Source organism: Octopus bimaculoides, chromosome 13, assembly GCF_046866305.1.
Source record: "Octopus bimaculoides isolate indiv1 chromosome 13, ASM4686630v1, whole genome shotgun sequence".
In the NCBI taxonomy this organism is placed as follows: domain Eukaryota; kingdom Metazoa; phylum Mollusca; class Cephalopoda; order Octopoda; family Octopodidae; genus Octopus; species Octopus bimaculoides.
This window is the reverse complement of record NC_142940.1, coordinates 1,376,058-1,395,208: the sequence shown is the minus strand read 5'-3', so window position 1 is coordinate 1,395,208 and position 19,151 is coordinate 1,376,058. Positions and strand designations below refer to the sequence as shown.

Sequence of the window (19,151 nt, the reverse complement as noted above, 5' to 3'; positions counted from 1 at the left end):
TTGCTTTGTGAATTTTATTGTTTTGAAATTTTTCGTCTGTTTCAGTCATTAGACTGTGGCCATGCTGGGGCACCACCTTGAAGAGTTTTTAGTCAAATGAATCAACTCCGGTATTTGTTTGTTAAGCTTGGTACTTATTCTATCAGTTTCTTTTACTGAACCAGTAAGTTATGAGGATGTAAACAAACCAACACTGGTTGTCAAGCAGTGGTAGGGGATAAACACACACACACACACACAGTATATATGATGGGGCTTCTTTCAGTTTCTGTCTTTCAATCAAATCCACTCCGAAGGCTTTGGTTGGTCTGAGGCTATAGTAGAAGACCCTTGCCCAAGGTGTCACATAGTGGGACTGAACCCAGAACCATGTGGTTGTGAAACAAACTTCTTACCACCCAGTCAAGCCTGCATCAGTATGAAAATAGAGCTTTTCTATTTTGATAATAACTATGGTCCAGATGGACTATATGTAATCTGAACCTTTCCCCCCTTGTTTTATTTTCTTTTTTTACGGAATCCCACGTTTTAGGCTCTGGAGATTCCGATTCTGAAAAAAAAATTTCAAAAATCTCAATTTCAAAATTTCGATTCCCCCCCCCCCACCGGTTTTTATATAGATCCACAAGGTAAACCTAACCCTAACTCAAACCCTAACCCTAATCCTAACCCTGACCCTAACCCTAACACTAGTTTTGTGAGATTTGGCTGTTATTTCTAGCATGTAAATAACCTGCTTTGTGGGGGGGGGGGATTGAAATTTTTCAAAATTTTTTTTTTCAGAATCGGAATCTCCATAGCCTAAAACGTGGGATTCCGTAAAAAAAATTAATAAATAAGGGGGGGAAAGGTTCAGATTACATATAGTCCATCTCTACCAAATAATTAACATATTTTGTTTATTGAAGAAGTATAACAAGTTTATTGCAGACAAAACTTTATACTGACCCCTGGTTTAGAACCTCTGCTCTCAGTCTACTGTTTTCTTTAAATAACTTTTTCCCCAGGAATTATAATTACGTCTTCCGAGAGATTAGTTAACGAGATTAAATACGTAGAGATACGAGACTATGTTTTCAATAATTTATTCATCACACGCACTTTACCCATAATTAAAAGCGGTATAAATATCCGGAACAATTTTATAAGCGGAAAGTTTATAGCTTGACACCGTTGCATTGATGTCAATGAATGAATGAATGAATGAATGAATCATCATGTGTTTAGGTCTGAGTTGAGTAAAATCAATTTTTGTGAAACAAACTAAATGTTGCCGCATCTCTATAATGGGAATAATATGATATGCATATTTAGGAGAGCCTTATGGCCTTCTGCGCGAAATTATGTTTTATTACGACATTTACAGGTAAGTACAGGTTAATGAGTCTTTTGTCCTTTCTGTTGTAAAACTTATGCTGAATGTTTTAAGCTTCTACTTTTCTCTGTTCACTTTGTGAAAACTTGACCGAATTCTTGAAATGAATACTGAAAGAGTAATCTTCTGAAATTAAGAAATGAATATTTTGTTAACCATTTATTTAAAAACACTTCAAATTTGTTTCTTTGACGGAACATCTTTGTCGTTTGTAATTATGCAATTTTCAAGATGGAAGGTGCGACACTAATTAATTTAGTTTAAACTTCGAGCCAAGACACTTATGAAAAGAACAAGTGTCAACTGCTTGCGTACATCATTAATATAATTCCTTATAATTGACTCTGAGGCATGATGCAGTTTTGCACCTCTCCTTGAAAAATGCAGGGTTTTTTTTTTTTGGTTTTTTTTTGAAAAATTTTAATTGGGGTGAAGAAAGAGCTGAAAAATTTTAATTGGGGTGAAGAAAGAGCTGGGTAAAATTTAAAAAAATTTTTTTTTGTGTGTGTGTGTATTCGTAATCTTCGACGCATGAAACGAAGGAATCCGAAGAAAGGGTGGGGTAAAATTTTTAAAAAACTTTTTTTTTATATATTCGTAATCTTCGACACCTAAAACGAAGGAGTTCAGAAAATTTTTTGAAGGAGAGGTGCGAAACTACATTAACCCCTTGACTCTTTATACTGAAAAGATTCTAGAAACAATTTGTTTTTTTTTCATTCGTCTTTTATTATCTTATTCACGTCTAGGGTACTTTTATAGAGACCGTCGCTAAGCCCGTGCAACCCCTGCGGTCGCATGGGGCCTCCGCGGTTGTACTTTGGTTAAGACATTAACTGGAAATTTCAAGCCAGACGAGTAAAAAAAAAAAAAAAAACCGTGGTAATAAAAGAAAAACGAAAGAAACCCAAAATAATGAAAATAAGAACAACTTAAACAGAAAAGACAAAAAAAAAGTAGTGGGGATGTATACATACATACAAGCATACACACACAGGCATAGGTACACACATATACACACACGACTGTCTTTTTTCTGTTTCCGTCTACCAAATCTATTCACAAGACTTTGGCTAGCTCGGGTAGATAGATATAGATAGACGTGTACCAAACACACACACACACACACACACATCTCTTAGTCTTTGTGTCCCTCCCTCTTTTTCTCTTCGTCTCTCGCTCTCTCGCTCTCTCACTCTCTATCCGAAAGGATGAAAGGCAAAGTCGACCTCGGCGGAATTTGAACTCAGAACGTAAAAACAGACGAAATATCGCTAAGCATGCTAACGTTCCTACCAGGCCGCCGCTTTATAGGGATATAGATATTGTTTTCTCATTGTCACCAAGCATCTCAATTCTTCAGTTGTAACTAGTTTGTGATCGACGTATTTTATTTGGCAAAGTTTTATTTTTTCGACTGTTATCAAGTCTTTGAGAACATTCACGTCTAATTTACAAAAATATATTATTTGAAATAGTTTGCTTTCGTTTTGGTCTGAAATTTTTTTGTATTTTAATGTTCTAAAATAAACTTCGCATACAAAAGCCGAGACAACTATACTTCACAGTTATTTTGAAATGCTTGTCTTCTGATATTTGTGAGTCTATCGAATAAATATTCAACCCTATTAAATGTTGGCCTTCCTAAACATGAAATAATACGATAGTTCCAGTCCTAAATAAATTTAACTTGTAAAGATGTTCTTTAGGATAACGTGAAGTGTTGAACTTCAGTTCGAATAAAGTAAAATATAGCTATGAATAAAAGGTGCGTAGATTATGAATTTTAATTGAAGAGATGGGATCCTCTAAAAGTCAAGCGACGGCCCTGCTTTTATAAGAATATTAAGAGACCAGTCGAAATGCTTGCAACAGGGTAGAGTTCGCTTAACACATCTAAAGGACTAGTGGTGTATAAAACTGGGTGCCGGGTGGGATCTGCTGGATGAAAACCTTAGAGAAGGGCCGAGGAAACTAGAAAAATAATTAAAGGGAAAACGGTGAACGAGTGAGGCAACGACTCGCTTTTTGAATAAACGACGAAACCTCTACGTGGTCGCTCGACCTGCCAAAGATAGCAGCCGAATCTCACCTTAGATCACGCCCTGAACTACGTTGAACTACGTAGTCTTAATTTTGCTATTTTAGTAATTATATTTCGAGTTGGTTAGTGTGTATAACAGCCTGTTATGCTACCAATGAACATTAGTCACATCATATCTAGGTATCTTTATTATTTTGTCGATCACCACAATGGCCTTTCTCTTAACATTTATTTCATCCATTTCCCATCTCCTCTTCTCTGGCTCATTTAGTCAACCCTATTCAAATATTTAAATCAATCTCGTCTGGAAACTGCACCTGTGTGTACATAGACATGGCAGAAGTAAATAGACACCTCATAAAACATCGTTTTATGTTTATTCTAACTTGTAAAGGTCTGTAATTTTCAATGCAAGGATCCTATAAGGCATACGACTGATCAGATGACAAATATTCTCTTGCAGAAAAAAAAAAAAAACGTGCCCAAGGTGCCACGCAGTGGGACTGAACCCAGAACCATGTGGTTGGTAAGCAAACTACTTGCCACACAGCCACTCTAATTAGTGTTACACTTATGCCTTGACGTGGTTAACAACCGATCAGGGCTGAAGTATTTCCTGATCCTGAAAGGGGCAATATATGACCAATGACCCATTCAGTTTCTGTCAGAGAATGGTAAAACATGTTTATGAAATAAGAATTTGTGTGTTTAAACATAAAGAAAAGAAAAAAGGAAATATAATGGGCACTTGCTTTAATTTGTCTCCTTTTTTCCATTCTACCAATATTTAAATGAGGTTTACTTTGGAGCTCGTTTAATATCAAAATGAACCTGTTAACCCTCACCCTGACAGAAGAGTTTATTTCTTTGAATTTCGATAAGGTTTCTCTAAAAACTTTTTTTTTTTTCAGTATGTTTGAATTTAATTTTATTAATTTAGTTGAATTTTCTTGCAGACAGTTCCATTAAAAACAGGGAATTATTTTGATAACAATGTTCTGCCTTTCTCTGCTTTTCTCACTGATAACTATGGCAGACAACATACGTATCTACGGATATCTTTAACGGAAAGATGTAATTTTCGATGTAAGTTCACACTTTGAAATATTCCACATTGTTTTGTGATTAAAATGTGTAATTAAACAGTTTTTTTTTATGTTTCATTTATTCGTTAGGGTCATAACTAATAGATCATCACCTTAGAGACAACTGCTGTCAGCTCTTCTCTTCTGAACTTAAATGTACTTCAGAGTAATATCTTAGAATTATATCATCTCACCAATGTGTAATGGGACTGATGCCGGTGGCTCATAAAAAGCACCCACTACTCTCTTGGAGTGGTTGGCATTAGGAAGGGTATCCAGCTTTAGACACCTTTCCATATCAGACTGGAACCTGGTGCAGGTAACCAGTTTTCAGTTGGCACCATGGAAAGCGGACATTAAACGATGATGATGAGTAAAGCTAGAAATATTCCGATGTAAAGTTGATTAGTTTGTATGTTTTGTGGTATTTTCTTTGATAATCTTTGCTCAGTAATTGTCAACGTAGCACCTTTATATAATTTATTCTGGATATTTATTGAGAGAAATAACATGTAAAGTTGTGGATATGTCTAAGCTGAAACTCTCCTCTGTTTGTCAGGCCTACATGTGTTTTGTAGGAATGATGTAACAGGGAGGGAAGGAGGGCTGCACTGTCACTCAGGCTCATTATGGCTGAGTAGACTGGAGCCATGTGAAACGAAGTGCATCACTCAAACACACAGTGTACACTACTTGATCTTCAAGGACTTTATGATCATGAGGTGAACATCCTAATCACTGGACCACACGCTCGCGCACGCACGCACGCGCGTGCATGTGTTGGGGCCACATAAAATGTGTGGTGCCGTATAAAATGTGTGGTGCCATATAAAAAGCACTTGGCACACTCTGTAAAGTGGTTGGCATTAGGAAGGGCATCCAACTGTAGAAACCAATCCAAAACAGACAATGGGACCAGGTGCAGCTCCTGTCAAACCATCCAGCCCATGTCAGCATGGAAAACAGATGTTAAATGATGATGATTGTGGTGCACACATAGCTATACACACACACACACACACACACACACACACACACACACACACACACACACACACACACACACACACACAGAGTTATGTATAAAAGTGAGATTAAGATGTGAACTGATTGATTCTCAATTGATTTAGTAAAACTTTGTATTTTTTCAGGTCAATACTGCATGCCTGAATCTGGTGTGGAGCTTACTCCGAATAAAAGTCTCTTAACAACTTCAGAACTGATCCAAATCGCTTCCCTGTTTGTTAATCAGGGCATTAAAAAAGTTCGTTTAACTGGAGGAGAGCCATTGATTAGAAAAGATTTAATTAAAATTGTTGGTGAGTTTCTCTCTGTTATTGTTAATTAACCCTAGGACAGGCCTGATCCAACAGACATACGATCAAATGTGCTGTAACAGTTTTTTTTTTTCTTTGCTGGCATAATGTACCTAGAAATACATTATCTGATGTGTCCATCTCGTTATTAAGATACTGAAGTATGATAAGAGGACAATTTGGTTGCTATTTCTAGCAAGTTGAGAAACCAAGTAGAGGTTTCTTTGTTAGTTTAAGGAACAGGGTTTTTTTCTTTCTTTTTTTTACCTAAGATTGTTATTAAAATCTTTATCTGAATCTTGGATTTCTGAACACAATTCTGTTGTTCCACAAATATGGCAACACGAATAATGTAAGGCGACAACAAATATGACAAATAAAACTATGACCATATTGGTGTGAATTTATTTACCAAAAATAGTTTGGAAATTGTGTTTATTGCTATATTCTATGTTTTATTGGAATAAAGAAATAATTTTGAAAGAGTTCTTAATTCCTCAGGAATTTGATGTTCTTTTTTTTTTTTTTTTTGTAATTCTTAAATATTTCAGAAGAACTTCATCTCCTGAAACAATATGGTTTGGAATTTATTACTATGACAACCAATGGTGTGATTCTTCATCGAGTTGTGGAGAAGTTAAAAGAAGCTGGCTTAGATTCCCTGAATGTCAGTCTTGATAGTTTAATGCCACACAAGTTTGCTTTCATTACCAGAAGGAATTGTTTAGATAGAGTCTTAGAGAATATAAAGGGTGCTTTGGCAGCAGGATTTTCTCCATTAAAGGTAAGGAAAATGTCAATGCAGAATATTTGAAATTTTTTCTTGCAAATTTAAAAAACGTTTATGGCTTAGTAATAGAAGGAATGACCATTTTAGTGATGGGGGCTCCTAGGCTGGCAGAGCAATTTAATTCCAGTATTTGTGACAGAGTAGATTCTGTTAGACAGATAGTGGCATTAAACTGGGCCAAAGATTTGGTTTGCCACCAAAGAATAGGTACAAGCCATGTGATAAGCTTCAGCATAGTTTCCTCCTATTATAGTTCACTTGCAAGGCTTATCTCACCATGAGCTTATGATAACATGCACATAGTCAAACTGTTTCACACACTAGAATTGAACCTGGTGCCATATGATTGCAAAAGAACTCACGTAGCCATGCTTAAATTCATTATCACTTTGATTCCTCTACAAACTGTTAATTTATTAAAATAGTTCAGAGGGAAGGTTCTGTAGACACAGTGCTAGCAAACATGGAATCGGTGAAATTCATAGAGTTGTTAGTTACCTTATTTACATTTGACGGATATTTGTCATCATCAAGACACACATTCATACACTGAGCTTCTGCACAGTTTCCATCTGCCAAATGGCACTGACAAGGCGATGGTCAACCCTAGGCCACAATAGAAGACGCATAGTGGGATTGAACCAAGAACCATGTTATTGGCTGTACCCGATTTGATTTTCTGTTCTGAATCTTTGTAGATCAATTGTGTTGTTATGAAGAACCTCAATGATGATGAAATCTGTGATTTTGTGCAGTTAACAGAGAAAATGGTGAGTTTATTTTCATTTGTGTTTATAATGATGATGATGGCAGTAATGATAATGAATGTTATAACAGTGGTGCTGATGATGATATTTTCTCAGAATTCTATCTACATTCACTCTTGTTACGATGCCTCTGTTGAAATCTGCTGTTCTTTCAATTACTTTTGAAAATAATGGATAGCTTGCCAAATTAACTGTCATTAACATGAAATTTTAATGTAGTTTAATTTAAATCACTTTAGAATAAGTACCAGTTACGCACTGGGGTCAATGTAATCGACTTAATCCTTCCGCCAAATTTGAGGCCTTGTGCTTCCAGTAGAAACGATTATTATCATTAAGGCAGTGAGCTGGCAGACTCGTTAGCACGCTGGATGGAGTGCTTAGCGGTATTTCACCCGTCACTGTTCTGAGTTCAAATTCCACCAAGGTCAACTTTGCCTTTTATCCCTTTCAGGGTTGAGACTGGCCCCCTCCTACAAAATTTCAGGCCTTGTGCCTATAGTAGAAAGGATTATTATTGCAATTAGCTGGCAGAGTCGTTAGCACACTGGACAAAGGCATTTCTTCTAGCTTTATGTTCCTAGTTCAAATTCCACTGAGGTAGACTTTGTCTTTCATCCTTCTGAGGTCAATAAAATAAGGACCAGTTGAGCTCTGGGGTCAATATAATCTATTTCTTCCTCCCCTAAAAGTTGCTGGTTCTGTGTCAAAAATTATCAAGAATTATTATTATTAAGGTGTCGTGAAGGCAGCGAGCTGGCAGAATCATTAACACACCTGGCAGCATTTTATCCGTCTTTACGTTCTGAGTTCAAATTCTGTCAAGGTCCTCTTTGCCTTTCATCCTTTCGGGGTTGATAAAATAAACATCAATTGAACATTGTGGCCAATGTAATCAACTTAACCCACCCACCCACTCCACCCAAATTGCTGGCCTTGTGCCAAAACTTGAAACCATTGTTAGGATGTCATGCTGGCAGCAATTCTTCTGGCATGATGGACGAAATACTTAGCGGCATTGTGTCTTGCCCCCTCCCCTCCAACTTTTAAGCCTTGAATTATTATCGAAAAATCATTGTTTATCCTTTCAGAATATAGATGTACGATTTATAGAATACATGCCTTTTCAAGACAACAAATGGAATTTGAAGAAAATGGTTCCTTACAAAGACATGTTGGAAATTATTAAAAGAAAATGGCCAAACATATCAAAACTTAAAGATAAACCTAATGATACATCAAAGGTATGTAGAAAACATATTCCTGGATTTTGATGTCTTTTACTATCTGGAGAATTTGGTTCTGAGTTGATGTTGGTATTTTTGTAAAAGTTTACCATATTTTATATTAGAATTGGTGAACAATGGTTCCAGGTTTTCAATAGACTGATCATTGGTTCACTATTTATGATGGTGTGATTGGGGAATTTCTGTAACTCAGTGCAGACCAAACATTTCCAGGAACTTACTTAAAAAGCAACAGTTTTTCAGTTTCTCATTGATGTTCCATCAATATAGATCCTTGAAATACATGTACGCACGCACACACACCTGTGCACACATGCGACCCTAATAACTAGGCCAGGTTTGATACCTGGACTTGATGGTGCATTTTATCCTTGAGCATGGTAATTCATTTCTTATTACTCCAGTCTACTCAACTAACAATGGGTACCAACCAAGTTGCTGGTACAGCTCTGTTCCTCCTGCAAAATTTTGGATTTTCTGCTGGCTCAAAGAACAGCCAAAAAGATGTCTTCTCTTGACTCCACAGGCACCTAAAACAATTAGCAAAAGCATGGAACCATACTTGGGAGAGACACACATGGATTATACACACATACACAATGGGCTTCCACATAGTTTCCCTCCACTAGACCCCCTTTGTAACCACATAGTCATGTTGGCATCCATGTCTTTATTGTTTATTTTATTTAAAATTTTTAGAGATAATTTTACTGGTTTTACATTAAAAATTAGTTCACTTTTTATTGCCTGCTTATATACTTTATTGTAAGTAGTTGTAGTATGTTCACAACTTATTGAACTTTTAAATTTATTCTATTATTTAAAAAAAAAAAACTAGTAAAATATTGAGACTATTGTTTTCTGTTTTTTTAAAGGCATTCAAAGTTCCTGGATTTGAAGGTCAAATAGGTTTTATTACTTCCATGTCAAACCATTTCTGTGGTTCCTGTAATCGTTTAAGACTTACGGCCAATGGAAACCTCAAGGTATCAACTTTATTTCTTTTATTCCTTTTGCTACTTTCTGTCGTCGGCCATGCTGGGGCATCATTTTGAAGGGTTTTAGTCCTGCATTCCTATTTGTCGAATGGCTAGTTTGTCTATTGAATTACGTCGCCTAAGAGTTACCTCCCCTGAAAAAGTAAATCTCGCAACAAAACGTTCTTTTCTATATTTAGGGACTTTGAGGAATATAAAATGACTGTCACTTGCCATCCTAGCAATATTATGCGAGAACGTCTGGCCATGAGGAAATGTTACTTTGCTTGGAAGCAAGGAATGGTCTCTGATGGCTAATAAAACCAGTGAGAAACTGTGAATAACTAAAATGTCACCTGTTGCATGAAGGGCTGCTATAGAACCACTTTCTAGATTGCTGGGAAACCAAAGATAAGAGGGAATGCCACAGATGGTAATTTGACCGAAAAATAAACAGATGTCTGCACAAGATGCAAATGAGGTCTGGATGGTATGAAGAGGATTGTAAAAGTGACATCTGAATCTCTCTGAGTTAATTGGGTGATGTTTTTGCATGAAATCATCGTTTAACGTTTGCTTTCCATGCTAGCATGGGTTGGACGATTTGACTGAGGACTGGTGAAACCGGATGGCAACACCAGACTCCCCTTCCTAACGCCAACCACTTAGAGAGTGTAGTGGGTGCTTTTACGTGTCACCCGCACGAAGGCCAGTCGGGCGCTACTAGCAACGGCCACAAAATATCTTAAAATAAAAATTGTTGTTAATCTATTTCTAACATTCAGGTTTGTCTTTTTGGAAATGAAGAAATATCTTTGAAAGATATGATTCGAGAAAATGCTTCTGGGCAAGAAATCCTGAAGCATATAGAATTTGCTGTGAAACGGAAGCATAAACAACATGCTGGTGAGTATTTTAGCTCCGTTTGCTCAGATTGGTTAAGACTTCTCTCACATTTATCCTAAGACTGAACTGTTGCTTTGAATTATTAGGCGGTTATTTGACGCGCTGGGTCTGTATTCCACTTTAAATAAGTTCTGATTATGTTCAGGAAGGATACATCAAACTGTTTTCTCTCAACAGGTGTTCATAGTATAAAGAACATGAAAAACCGCCCTATGGTTCTAATTGGTGGTTGAGTGATACTCAATTTATATTAAAGGTAAATTTTTTTTTGTTTTATATTTGTTTACATGCACACAGACACACTCACACTGCCCTTTATATACTTGCAGATACCAATTTAAGAATAGTTCTAAAATCATTTTTTTTGTAAAACAGTTTATTATTTTTATTAAAATTGAAACAAGCTATGGAATCTTTAGGAAATTTACAAATTGGTCATAATATCACAGTTCCTTGTGATCTTGATCTCGAAGCCAAACTACTGGTTGGCATGAAGTCTCGGATACTGCAATTTCTTTGCTTCTTCCGACTACACAGAACATAGAGGCTGAAGCTGACTGAAACCAGAGTCATTAGCACCAATAATCCTAGAATTGAGTAGACAATTGTCAGGTCCATCTCTGAAATGAGACACAAAAATTGAGATTTCATCTGAAGAGATTAAATGGTATGTTTGGATTATCACAGACTAGAATCGGGTTTGGTAAATGAAGACAGTTCTAACAAATGCAAAGTTCAGAGAGCTCAGACCCCTGCTGGCAACAAAGGGCCTCTCTCTCAGAGTGGAAGACAAATTATTGGATGCCTGTGTGCGAACAGCCATGCTACATAGCAGTGAAACATGGGCTATGATAGCTGAGGACATGCATAAGCTTGAAAGAAATGATGCCAGTGTGTATGTTTGTCAGAGTGTAAGCATCTTGAGAGAAAAGTTGGGCACAAGAGGAATCAGATGTGGTGTGCAAGAGAGACGACTGCACTGGTAGGATCATGTGATGTGTATGGACGAGGACAGCTGTGTGAAGAAGTGCCAAATTCACAGGATGAAACCCGAGTCCATCACTTTGATTCTGAGACTAAAGTCCAGTTGAAGCAATGGAAGCATGATAGCTCACCACCTCCAAAGAAGGCTTGTGTCCAACCCTCAGCAGGCAAGGTGGTGCTCAGTCTTTTGGGACAAACCATTCTTTTAGTCAGTGGAATGAGTTTATTTTTACCTCCAGTACTTACCTCATCTCTTTCAATTGCTCAGTTTACTTGACATCTCTCGTCACAAATGACGTGTGTGTGTGTGTCATCCTTTGTTAATATTTCAAATCTTTCTTAGATTCCCATCGTATATCCAAATGACTTTCATTTGTGAGGGGAAGGTGAATAATATATTAAACTGTAACTAAGGGCTAGAGAGGAAGAGGGCCAGCAATAGTATTGTTTATGAGGAGGTGGGTGGGGAGTGGGTTTGGCTGAGAAACTGTCTGCAGTGAGTCAGGAAAGGTTAAGTGGGTTTAATGGAGACTAAATTTAGTAAAAAAAACACAATGAAACACTAGAAACATTGAAGTTCTTGTGAAACTGTTAAGTGGTATCAACTTCTGACTCATGACTATACCTTGTTGTTGTTGTTACCATTGCTGGTGGAATTGGTAGCATGCCGGCCAAAATGCTTCCCAGCATTTCACCTGTCTTTACATTTTGAGTTCAAATTCCACCGCGGTCAACTTTACCTTTCATCCTCCTGGGGCATAAAATAGGAGCCAGTTGAGCACTGGGGGGGTCAACATAATTGACTTCCCTTTACCCCTGAAAATGCTGGCCTTGTGCCAAAATTTGAAACCATTTTTAGGAGATGGAAATGTGATGCCAGGAATGATATGATACTTGGTTAAATAAGTTTTGTCTCTCCAGGTTTTGAGTTCAAATCCTGCTGGAGTTGTCAATATTAAATGTGGAATAATTCACTCCTCACAACAAATCTACTCTGTAGAATTTTTATGAATTAACTTTCACAGACCAATTCTTTAGGTTCCTGCTGTGGTTGCCTTTGATACCAGTAACATTTACAATTGATGGATATTTGTTCTCATCTTGTTAACACAACGTTTCGGCTGATATATCCTCCAGCCTTCATTGGGGAAATTTCGAACCCCCAATGAAGGCTGGAGGATATATCAGCCGAAACGTTGTGTTAACAAGATGAGGACAAATATCCATCAATTGTAAATAATGTACATAATTCCTCATCTCTTAAATTGTCTTTACCTCCACCAAGAACCTAATAGAAATAAAATATTGTAAGAGATATCTAGAATGGTATTTTAGAATTTTGACATTTCACCACCTTTCTAATTTTTTTACATAGAAAGTTTCTTTTTTTTGTTTTTAATCCTCATTTATTTTATATTTTTAGGTAATTTAACAGATTTAATAAGTCTATCAAGAAGATTCTTTGCAGAAAAGCTCCTATGGAGATTGACATGAATTCTTTGTAATTAAAATATAGTTTTACACAAATATTACCTGATTTTTATTTTTTAATTAAAAAAAAAAAAATTGTTACATTTTTACCAGTTTTGTTTTAATTTTTTAATTATATTTTGTTTTTACTATTGAAACTAAAGCTTTTGCTTGAGAGACTAAAGCCTAAAGACAATTCTTGGTGACTTACACAAGCTGTATTCTTTGAGAAGAATTCTCACAAACAGTTTCCTGTTCCTCTCTCCCACTTTTAGAAGAGTTATGACATCAAACCCTATGAATTCAGAGAACAGTGACCTGTGCCTCTTCATGGTTGCTGGGTCAATGAGTTAGCAGATGTTATCTCAGCCTTGGACCGTTAGCCAACACACTAAACATATAATTCCAGTTTTATATAATCAGTATTAGAGAGATAATCATGACTAAATATCTCTGCTAATTAAAGCTAAACTATATTATCTTTTACTTGTTTCAGTCATTAAGACTGGGGCTTTGAAGAATTTTTAGTTAAATGAATTGACATCAGGACTTTCTTTTTAAGCCCGATACTTATTCTATCAGTTTCTTTTGCCAAACCACTAAGTTATGGGGACATAAATTAACCAACACTGGAGTGGTGGGGAACAGAGACCCCCCCACACACGTTTCTTACAATTTCCGTTCACGAAATCACTTGCTCAAGGTACTATGCAGTGGTACCTTGTGTTTGGAAGGCAAGCTTCTTACCACATAGCCAAATCTGTGCCTATAACCATGAGGATATTTTGTTTTTGGGAATAAAATGCTTTCTTTCAATTAACTCTTAAAACGAGCAAGAATTTGGAAGGATTTAGCAACAGTAATTAGCTACTTCATTATTAAAATGAAGCTTAGAATATTTAAATATTCTCTGAAATTATGGGGTAACGATTTAGATATAAACTTTTCCATTAATGACAGGTTTTATAGTCATGGAATCATGGTCTGTGCCAGGTGGATTAGCAGTAAAAGTTTTTAGAGAAAACCTGCTGTTTTTATGATTTAAAATTTATAAACAGCTGTGAAACATTAAATGTCTGAAATATCTGATTGATTATTTCTAAGGATCAATATTTGACACAGGCAGGTGCAGCCTTGTAATTGAGAAGCTTACTTCCTAAATGTAATTTTAAGTTCAATCCTGTTGCTTGGCACCTTGGACAAATGTCTTTTACTTCAATTCAATAGATGAAAACTGAAAGAAGGCCATATTATATAGGTAACCTCTAACCGCTCATCAACTGGTGCAAAGCCACCCCCCTTCACTACTACTCCATGGTGCAGCTCTCCTATCAAACCATCCAACCAATGCCAGCCAGGAAGATGAACATTAAATGGTGATGGTCAGATATAAGTGTCACTGTCATACAGGCAATTAGGTTCTTTTCCAGCCTTTCATGGAAAACCTGTTTGGCCAAAGGGGAAGTATTAGCTTACTTAGTGACAGGAGAGGCATCCAGTCTGTAGGAAACCAGCCTCAAGGGATTCTGTTTGACCAATGCAAGCATGGAAAAGTTTACATTAAAACAATGACTGGAATGAGCTTTTTGAACTGGAAGTTGTGACATTGTTATTGTTCTTAGGTAATTTAGCAAAATATGGCATCACTGGGGAACCAATATCAGACCCTTTGCTTTTGGTCTGCTTTTAAAAAGACCTCCTCTTCCTCCTCCCGACATACCTTGTTTCAATAGAATTACTAAATTTCAAAATAATAACAAAAAGATCCACCCCCATGCATTTCTATAATACCTGTCATTTAATTGCAAGGGCAGCATATGTAGTTGATTATATCGACCATAGTGTATGACTGGTACTTATTGAGTAATATGGGAGATTCTACAGAGTCAGTCATCCTCCTAGAAATAGCCAATTCTCCCTCAGACCTCACCATCTTAATGTAATCCCAGATTTCCTATTCATAAGAAAAAGAGGTGGTCATGGTTGGATCATAGGCCTTCTACTTAATCAGTGTTGATCTTAGGCTAAACAACAGCAGATATTTTCATCATCTCACATCCATTTTCTATGCTAGCATGGGTTGGACGGTTTGAGCTGGCCACACTCCAATTGTCTGTTGTGGCATGGTTTCTATGACTGGATGCTCTTCCTAATGCCAACCACTTTACAGAGTGTGCTGGGTGCCTCTGGCATGGGTGCATTTACGTGTCACCGGCACCTGTAAAGAACAAGCCTGTATGTGTGGAAGACAGCGATTTTACTTAGCTCGACACATCAAGTAAACGGTTCCAGGTTCAGTCCTACTGTGTGGCACCTCGGGCCAACCAAAGCCTTGTAAGTGGATTTGGTACACGGAAACTGAAAGAAGCCCGTCGTATATATGTATGTGTATTTATATGTTTGTGTGTCTGTGTTTGTCCCCCCCAACATCACTTGACAACTGATGTGCTTACATCCCCGTAACTTAGTGGTTTGGAAAAAGGGACCAATAGAATAAGTACTAAGCTTACAAAGAATAAGTCCTGGGGGTCAATTTCCTCGACAAAAGTTGGTGCTCCAGCATGGCCACAGTCAAATGACTGAAATAATACGGGTACAGTAAATCACCCCATTTCCTGGTCCCTTGTCGTTTCCTCAGTGAGGTCCAGCATTCGGAGATTCCTTTTCACCACTTCATCAATGGAGCATGAAGTGTAGAGACTCTGGGACACTAGGCCCCAGGTGCACTGAGGCAGAACAGAAGATTGAACTGACAGCCGTTAGAGCATGAAACAGTAAACAACACTGATGAGCAAACAAAGAGCCCTCTATCTCAACCGGGGCCCAGACGACCCTTGGGGGTTCACATATCTGGAAATAGAGGTGACTTGAATGTGGACCCTAAAAACAGAAACAATTCCTATTCTAGTAGGCGTATTAGGTATAATATAAAAATAGCAGGACTAACAAGGATATATAACATACAGAAAATAGCACCACTAGGCACCGCACACGTCCTACACTTTCAATACAGTGAAAATAAGAGCACCACAACAAACCCACGGCACACACAGCTGTACTCGGTAGTGCAGTGAAAAGCACGTGATAAAAAATAAGACTACTCAATAATAATAACATAGAAGATGGTCACGACTGGAATATCTTTGACAATATATCTATCTGATACATCAAAACTGACGAAGAGGCTAACGATCCAATGTGGTCGCTTGACCTGCTAAAGATAATAGTCAAATCTGGGGCTAATGAAGTTTCGCACCTCTCCTTGAAAAACGCATTTTTTGGAAAAAAAATTTCGGATTCCTACGTTTTAGATGTCGGAGATTACGAATATGCAAAAAAAGAAAAAAAAAATTATTTCACCCACACTAATTAAAATTTTGAATTTTGTTTACTTTAAAGAGGTCGTAGCGAATTGACGAACATATACAAATCGAAATTAAATACAAGCAAAGACATTAATGTGAAAAGAATGTGTGTTTTACTTGTATTTGCCTTAAATAATCGTAAATATAATATTTTTTTTCGGATTCCTACGTTTTAGACGTCGGAGATTACGAATATGCAAAAAAGAAAAAAAATTACCCCCTCCCATTTAAAATTTTTACTTTTTCGAAATTTTTCCCCCTATGTTTTAGATGACGGAGATTCCGAATATGCAAGAAACAACGTTTTCAAAATTTTAAATTCAATAAGCTTATAGATATATGTATAAAGAGATAGATAGATAGATAGATAAGAATGTCTTCTTGGGGCTAAAAACAACAATAACACCGTCCTCTATAGGACCGCCACATTTAGTTGACAAATATATTTTATAAATAAATGGATGGATGAAAAGTTCAAAATTTAAAATTGAGGGAGGGGTGAAATTTGAGCCCTTTATTAAACTTTATAACACTAATTATTAAACATTGTTTCTCATTAAATGGTGTATATTTAATTCACATTATATTTACGATTATTTATGGCAAACACAAATTCTTTTCACATTAATGTCTTTGCTTGTATTTAATTTCGATTTGCAATATGTTCGTCAATTCGCTACAATCTCTTTGAAATAAACAAAATTCAAAATTTCAATTGGTGGGGGTGAAATTAATTTTTTTTTTACATATTCGTAATCTCCGGCATCTAAAACGTAACAATCCGAAAACAGTTTTCAAAAAAATCCATTTTTCAAGGAGAGGTGCGAAACTTCATTAACTCCCCCCCCCCCCCCCCCCGCTTACCATTCTAATAAAACAACGACACGTTGGATAATGTAAATTCTGAGTGTGGTTATTGAAATAAAGGAAGCTATTGTGAATGAGAAATAAAGTCTTTGACTTACCTACAGGTATAAGAATACCGGTTCCAGTTCCCGGTTGAGGAGGAACAGCGATGGGTTGGTCATAATTTATTTTTATTTCCGTAGAAATACTAATGGTATTTCTGTTTGATTTACTTTTGGCACCGTTCACTAGTACTTCCTGTCTTATGATGTTGTAAGCTGACTTCGTGTCGTTCTTGCTTTGAATCCCTGATGTAACATCGATATCTAAAGGTTCTTCAGACTGGAACTGCTCAGAATGGTTCAGGCTGATCAACGCAGCAGGGTTAGACATCGCCTCTTCGTGATTTCCTTTCGTATCTCGGTCGTAGTTCGACAATGTTTGTAATTTTCGGCAGCAAATTGAGTTTAAACACGTCCGTTGGTCGACAATTATGCGCTCCACTATCTCCAAAATTCTTAAATTAATTTTTCGACAGTTGAGTTTAGTTCTTCGTGCATCAATGATTTCTAGATCAGGTAAATGGCTTATATTAAAGTCTAATTGTTTCAAAGGTGTTTCTTTTATCGACAATGTTGTATACCCCGGGTGGCTCCTACGAAACTGTAAACTTTGAAATGATTTCTTATCACAGTCAATGAGCTTTGCCTGCTCTCTCCAAACACACTCGTCTTCAATAAATATTGTCGTTCCATGGACACACGTATGGAATAAAATCGTTAAGAAGAACAAACTGAGATATTCATTAATCATGATAGAATTGGTAAAAATAACTGTGAAAACGAAAGAAGCGAATTGCAAAATTCCTCTCCAAACGATGTCGACCGTTTCTTTTTAAAGTTATTGTGCAGAATGAAGAATACAAGTCAAATGGTAAGCGGGCAAAAAGAGTCATATTTTCGACTGGAATCAAAGAATAAATCTTACACATTGCGATGAGTAATAGTTCCTGTTTTAAGAGTCAGTTTCCGAGTGGAATAACCCAGTAACACATAAAAGACCACTGAGGGCCATTTAAAAGACAGGAATGACGAATTAAAAGATTACAAACCGAATACTTGATAACTTCTTTTTCTTTCAAGTCAGTAAAACCAGTGGAACGAATGTATTTCAGTTATTTATGCCGTTTAGTAATTTTTAAGGGACAAAGTTCTCATGTCATAGTTCTGAAGAGGATTTCATGTTGGGAAATGAATGAGCACCACACATTCCGTTCTCACTTCCCTTAAACTATCCGTCCTTTGTGTCTACACAAGAAAAAAAAAAAGATTTAACCTCACCAAGCCGAGGTTTCAGAAGTTCTTCATTTTCTATGAAGAAAAAAAGAGGCGCAGTTATCGTCACGTGGTTAAAAAAAAAGTTTGTTTCGTGTCTACGTAGTTCCGAGTTCGATTCTCCTGCACGGTAACCGCGCAAGTGTCTCCTACTGTATTTTTTGGTTGGCTAATACTTTAAGAATGTAATTTAGAAGACAAACTGTGTAGGAGATGGTCTCGTGTGTATGTGTGTACGGATGGGGGATTATATATTTAATTGAGCCGTTTGATATTTAGAAATCGATAAAATAAATATAAGGACGACACTTCACAATTATATCAAATATATTTCAAGTATGGTAACACTTTATTTTATCTAATATAGTTTTTACGAGAAAAGCCGGCGAGCTGGCATTCGTCTGTCTTTATGCTCAGAGTTCAAATTTCTCCGAGGTCGACTTTGCCTTTCATCCTTTCGGGGCCGATAAATTAAGTACCAGTTGCATCAGTTGGTACGCCCGACATGAATCATCTTTTTCTTTTACTTGTTTCAGTCATTAGACTGTGGCTAAGCTGGGGCACCATTTTGAAGAATTTTTAATCGAATACTATTTTTTAAAGCCTGATGTTTATTCTATCTGTTTCCTTTGCCGAACCGCTGTA

At 36.8% G+C, this 19,151-nt stretch overlaps 2 protein-coding genes across 6 annotated transcripts; one reads left to right on the top strand and one right to left on the bottom strand.

Annotated features, from left to right (window-relative positions):
- Window positions 1–1,091: 1,091 nt before the first annotated feature.
- On the top strand, window positions 1,092–13,071 carry LOC106868074 (molybdenum cofactor biosynthesis protein 1). Of its 3 annotated transcripts, none has more exons than XM_089361364.1 (10): window positions 1,092–1,366; window positions 4,376–4,505; window positions 5,656–5,823; window positions 6,372–6,604; window positions 7,309–7,380; window positions 8,469–8,621; window positions 9,500–9,610; window positions 10,387–10,507; window positions 10,685–10,763; window positions 12,915–13,071. In XM_089361364.1, exons 1-9 carry the CDS (start codon window positions 1,268–1,270, stop codon window positions 10,738–10,740), a joined length of 1,143 nt encoding a protein of 380 aa, XP_089217490.1. In that variant the 5' UTR covers window positions 1,092–1,267; the 3' UTR covers window positions 10,741–10,763; window positions 12,915–13,071. The 3 variants fall into 3 exon arrangements, with proteins under 3 accessions (XP_089217490.1, XP_089217492.1, XP_089217493.1); XM_089361366.1 differs by having other exon boundaries at window positions 1,093–1,366; window positions 4,456–4,505; XM_089361367.1 differs by lacking the exons at window positions 10,387–10,507; window positions 10,685–10,763; window positions 12,915–13,071 and adding an exon at window positions 9,802–10,189 and having other exon boundaries at window positions 1,097–1,366.
- LOC149132798 (uncharacterized) lies at window positions 10,866–19,137 on the bottom strand. Of its 3 annotated transcripts, none has more exons than XM_089361368.1 (2): window positions 17,292–19,133; window positions 10,866–11,127 (listed from the first exon to the last, which is right to left on the bottom strand). In XM_089361368.1, exons 1-2 carry the CDS (start codon window positions 17,983–17,985, stop codon window positions 10,943–10,945), a joined length of 879 nt encoding a protein of 292 aa, XP_089217494.1. In that variant the 5' UTR covers window positions 17,986–19,133; the 3' UTR covers window positions 10,866–10,942. The 3 variants fall into 3 exon arrangements, with proteins under 3 accessions (XP_089217494.1, XP_089217496.1, XP_089217495.1); XM_089361370.1 differs by lacking the exon at window positions 10,866–11,127 and adding an exon at window positions 12,679–12,779 and having other exon boundaries at window positions 17,292–19,136; XM_089361369.1 differs by lacking the exon at window positions 10,866–11,127 and adding an exon at window positions 14,074–15,841 and having other exon boundaries at window positions 17,292–19,137.
- Window positions 19,138–19,151: the final 14 nt, after the last annotated feature.

What these genes read in the sequence shown, in the direction of transcription:
- LOC106868074 (XM_089361364.1), top strand. Translation starts at nt 1,268, where the DNA reads ATGTTGCCGCATCTCTATAATGGGAATAATATGATATGCATATTTAGG. An exon ending in GGAAAGATGTAATTTTCGAT is followed by an intron (nt 4,506 to 5,655) that starts GTAAGTTCACAC and finishes GTATTTTTTCAG; the next exon opens with GTCAATACTGCATGCCTGAA. An exon ending in GAAGCATAAACAACATGCTG is followed by an intron (nt 10,508 to 10,684) that starts GTGAGTATTTTA and finishes TTCTCTCAACAG; the next exon opens with GTGTTCATAGTATAAAGAAC.
- LOC149132798 (XM_089361368.1), bottom strand. Translation starts at nt 17,985, where the DNA reads ATGATTAATGAATATCTCAGTTTGTTCTTCTTAACGATTTTATTCCAT. An exon ending in CGGTATTCTTATACCTGTAG is followed by an intron (nt 11,128 to 17,291) that starts GTAAGTCAAAGA and finishes GTCTCATTTCAG; the next exon opens with AGATGGACCTGACAATTGTC.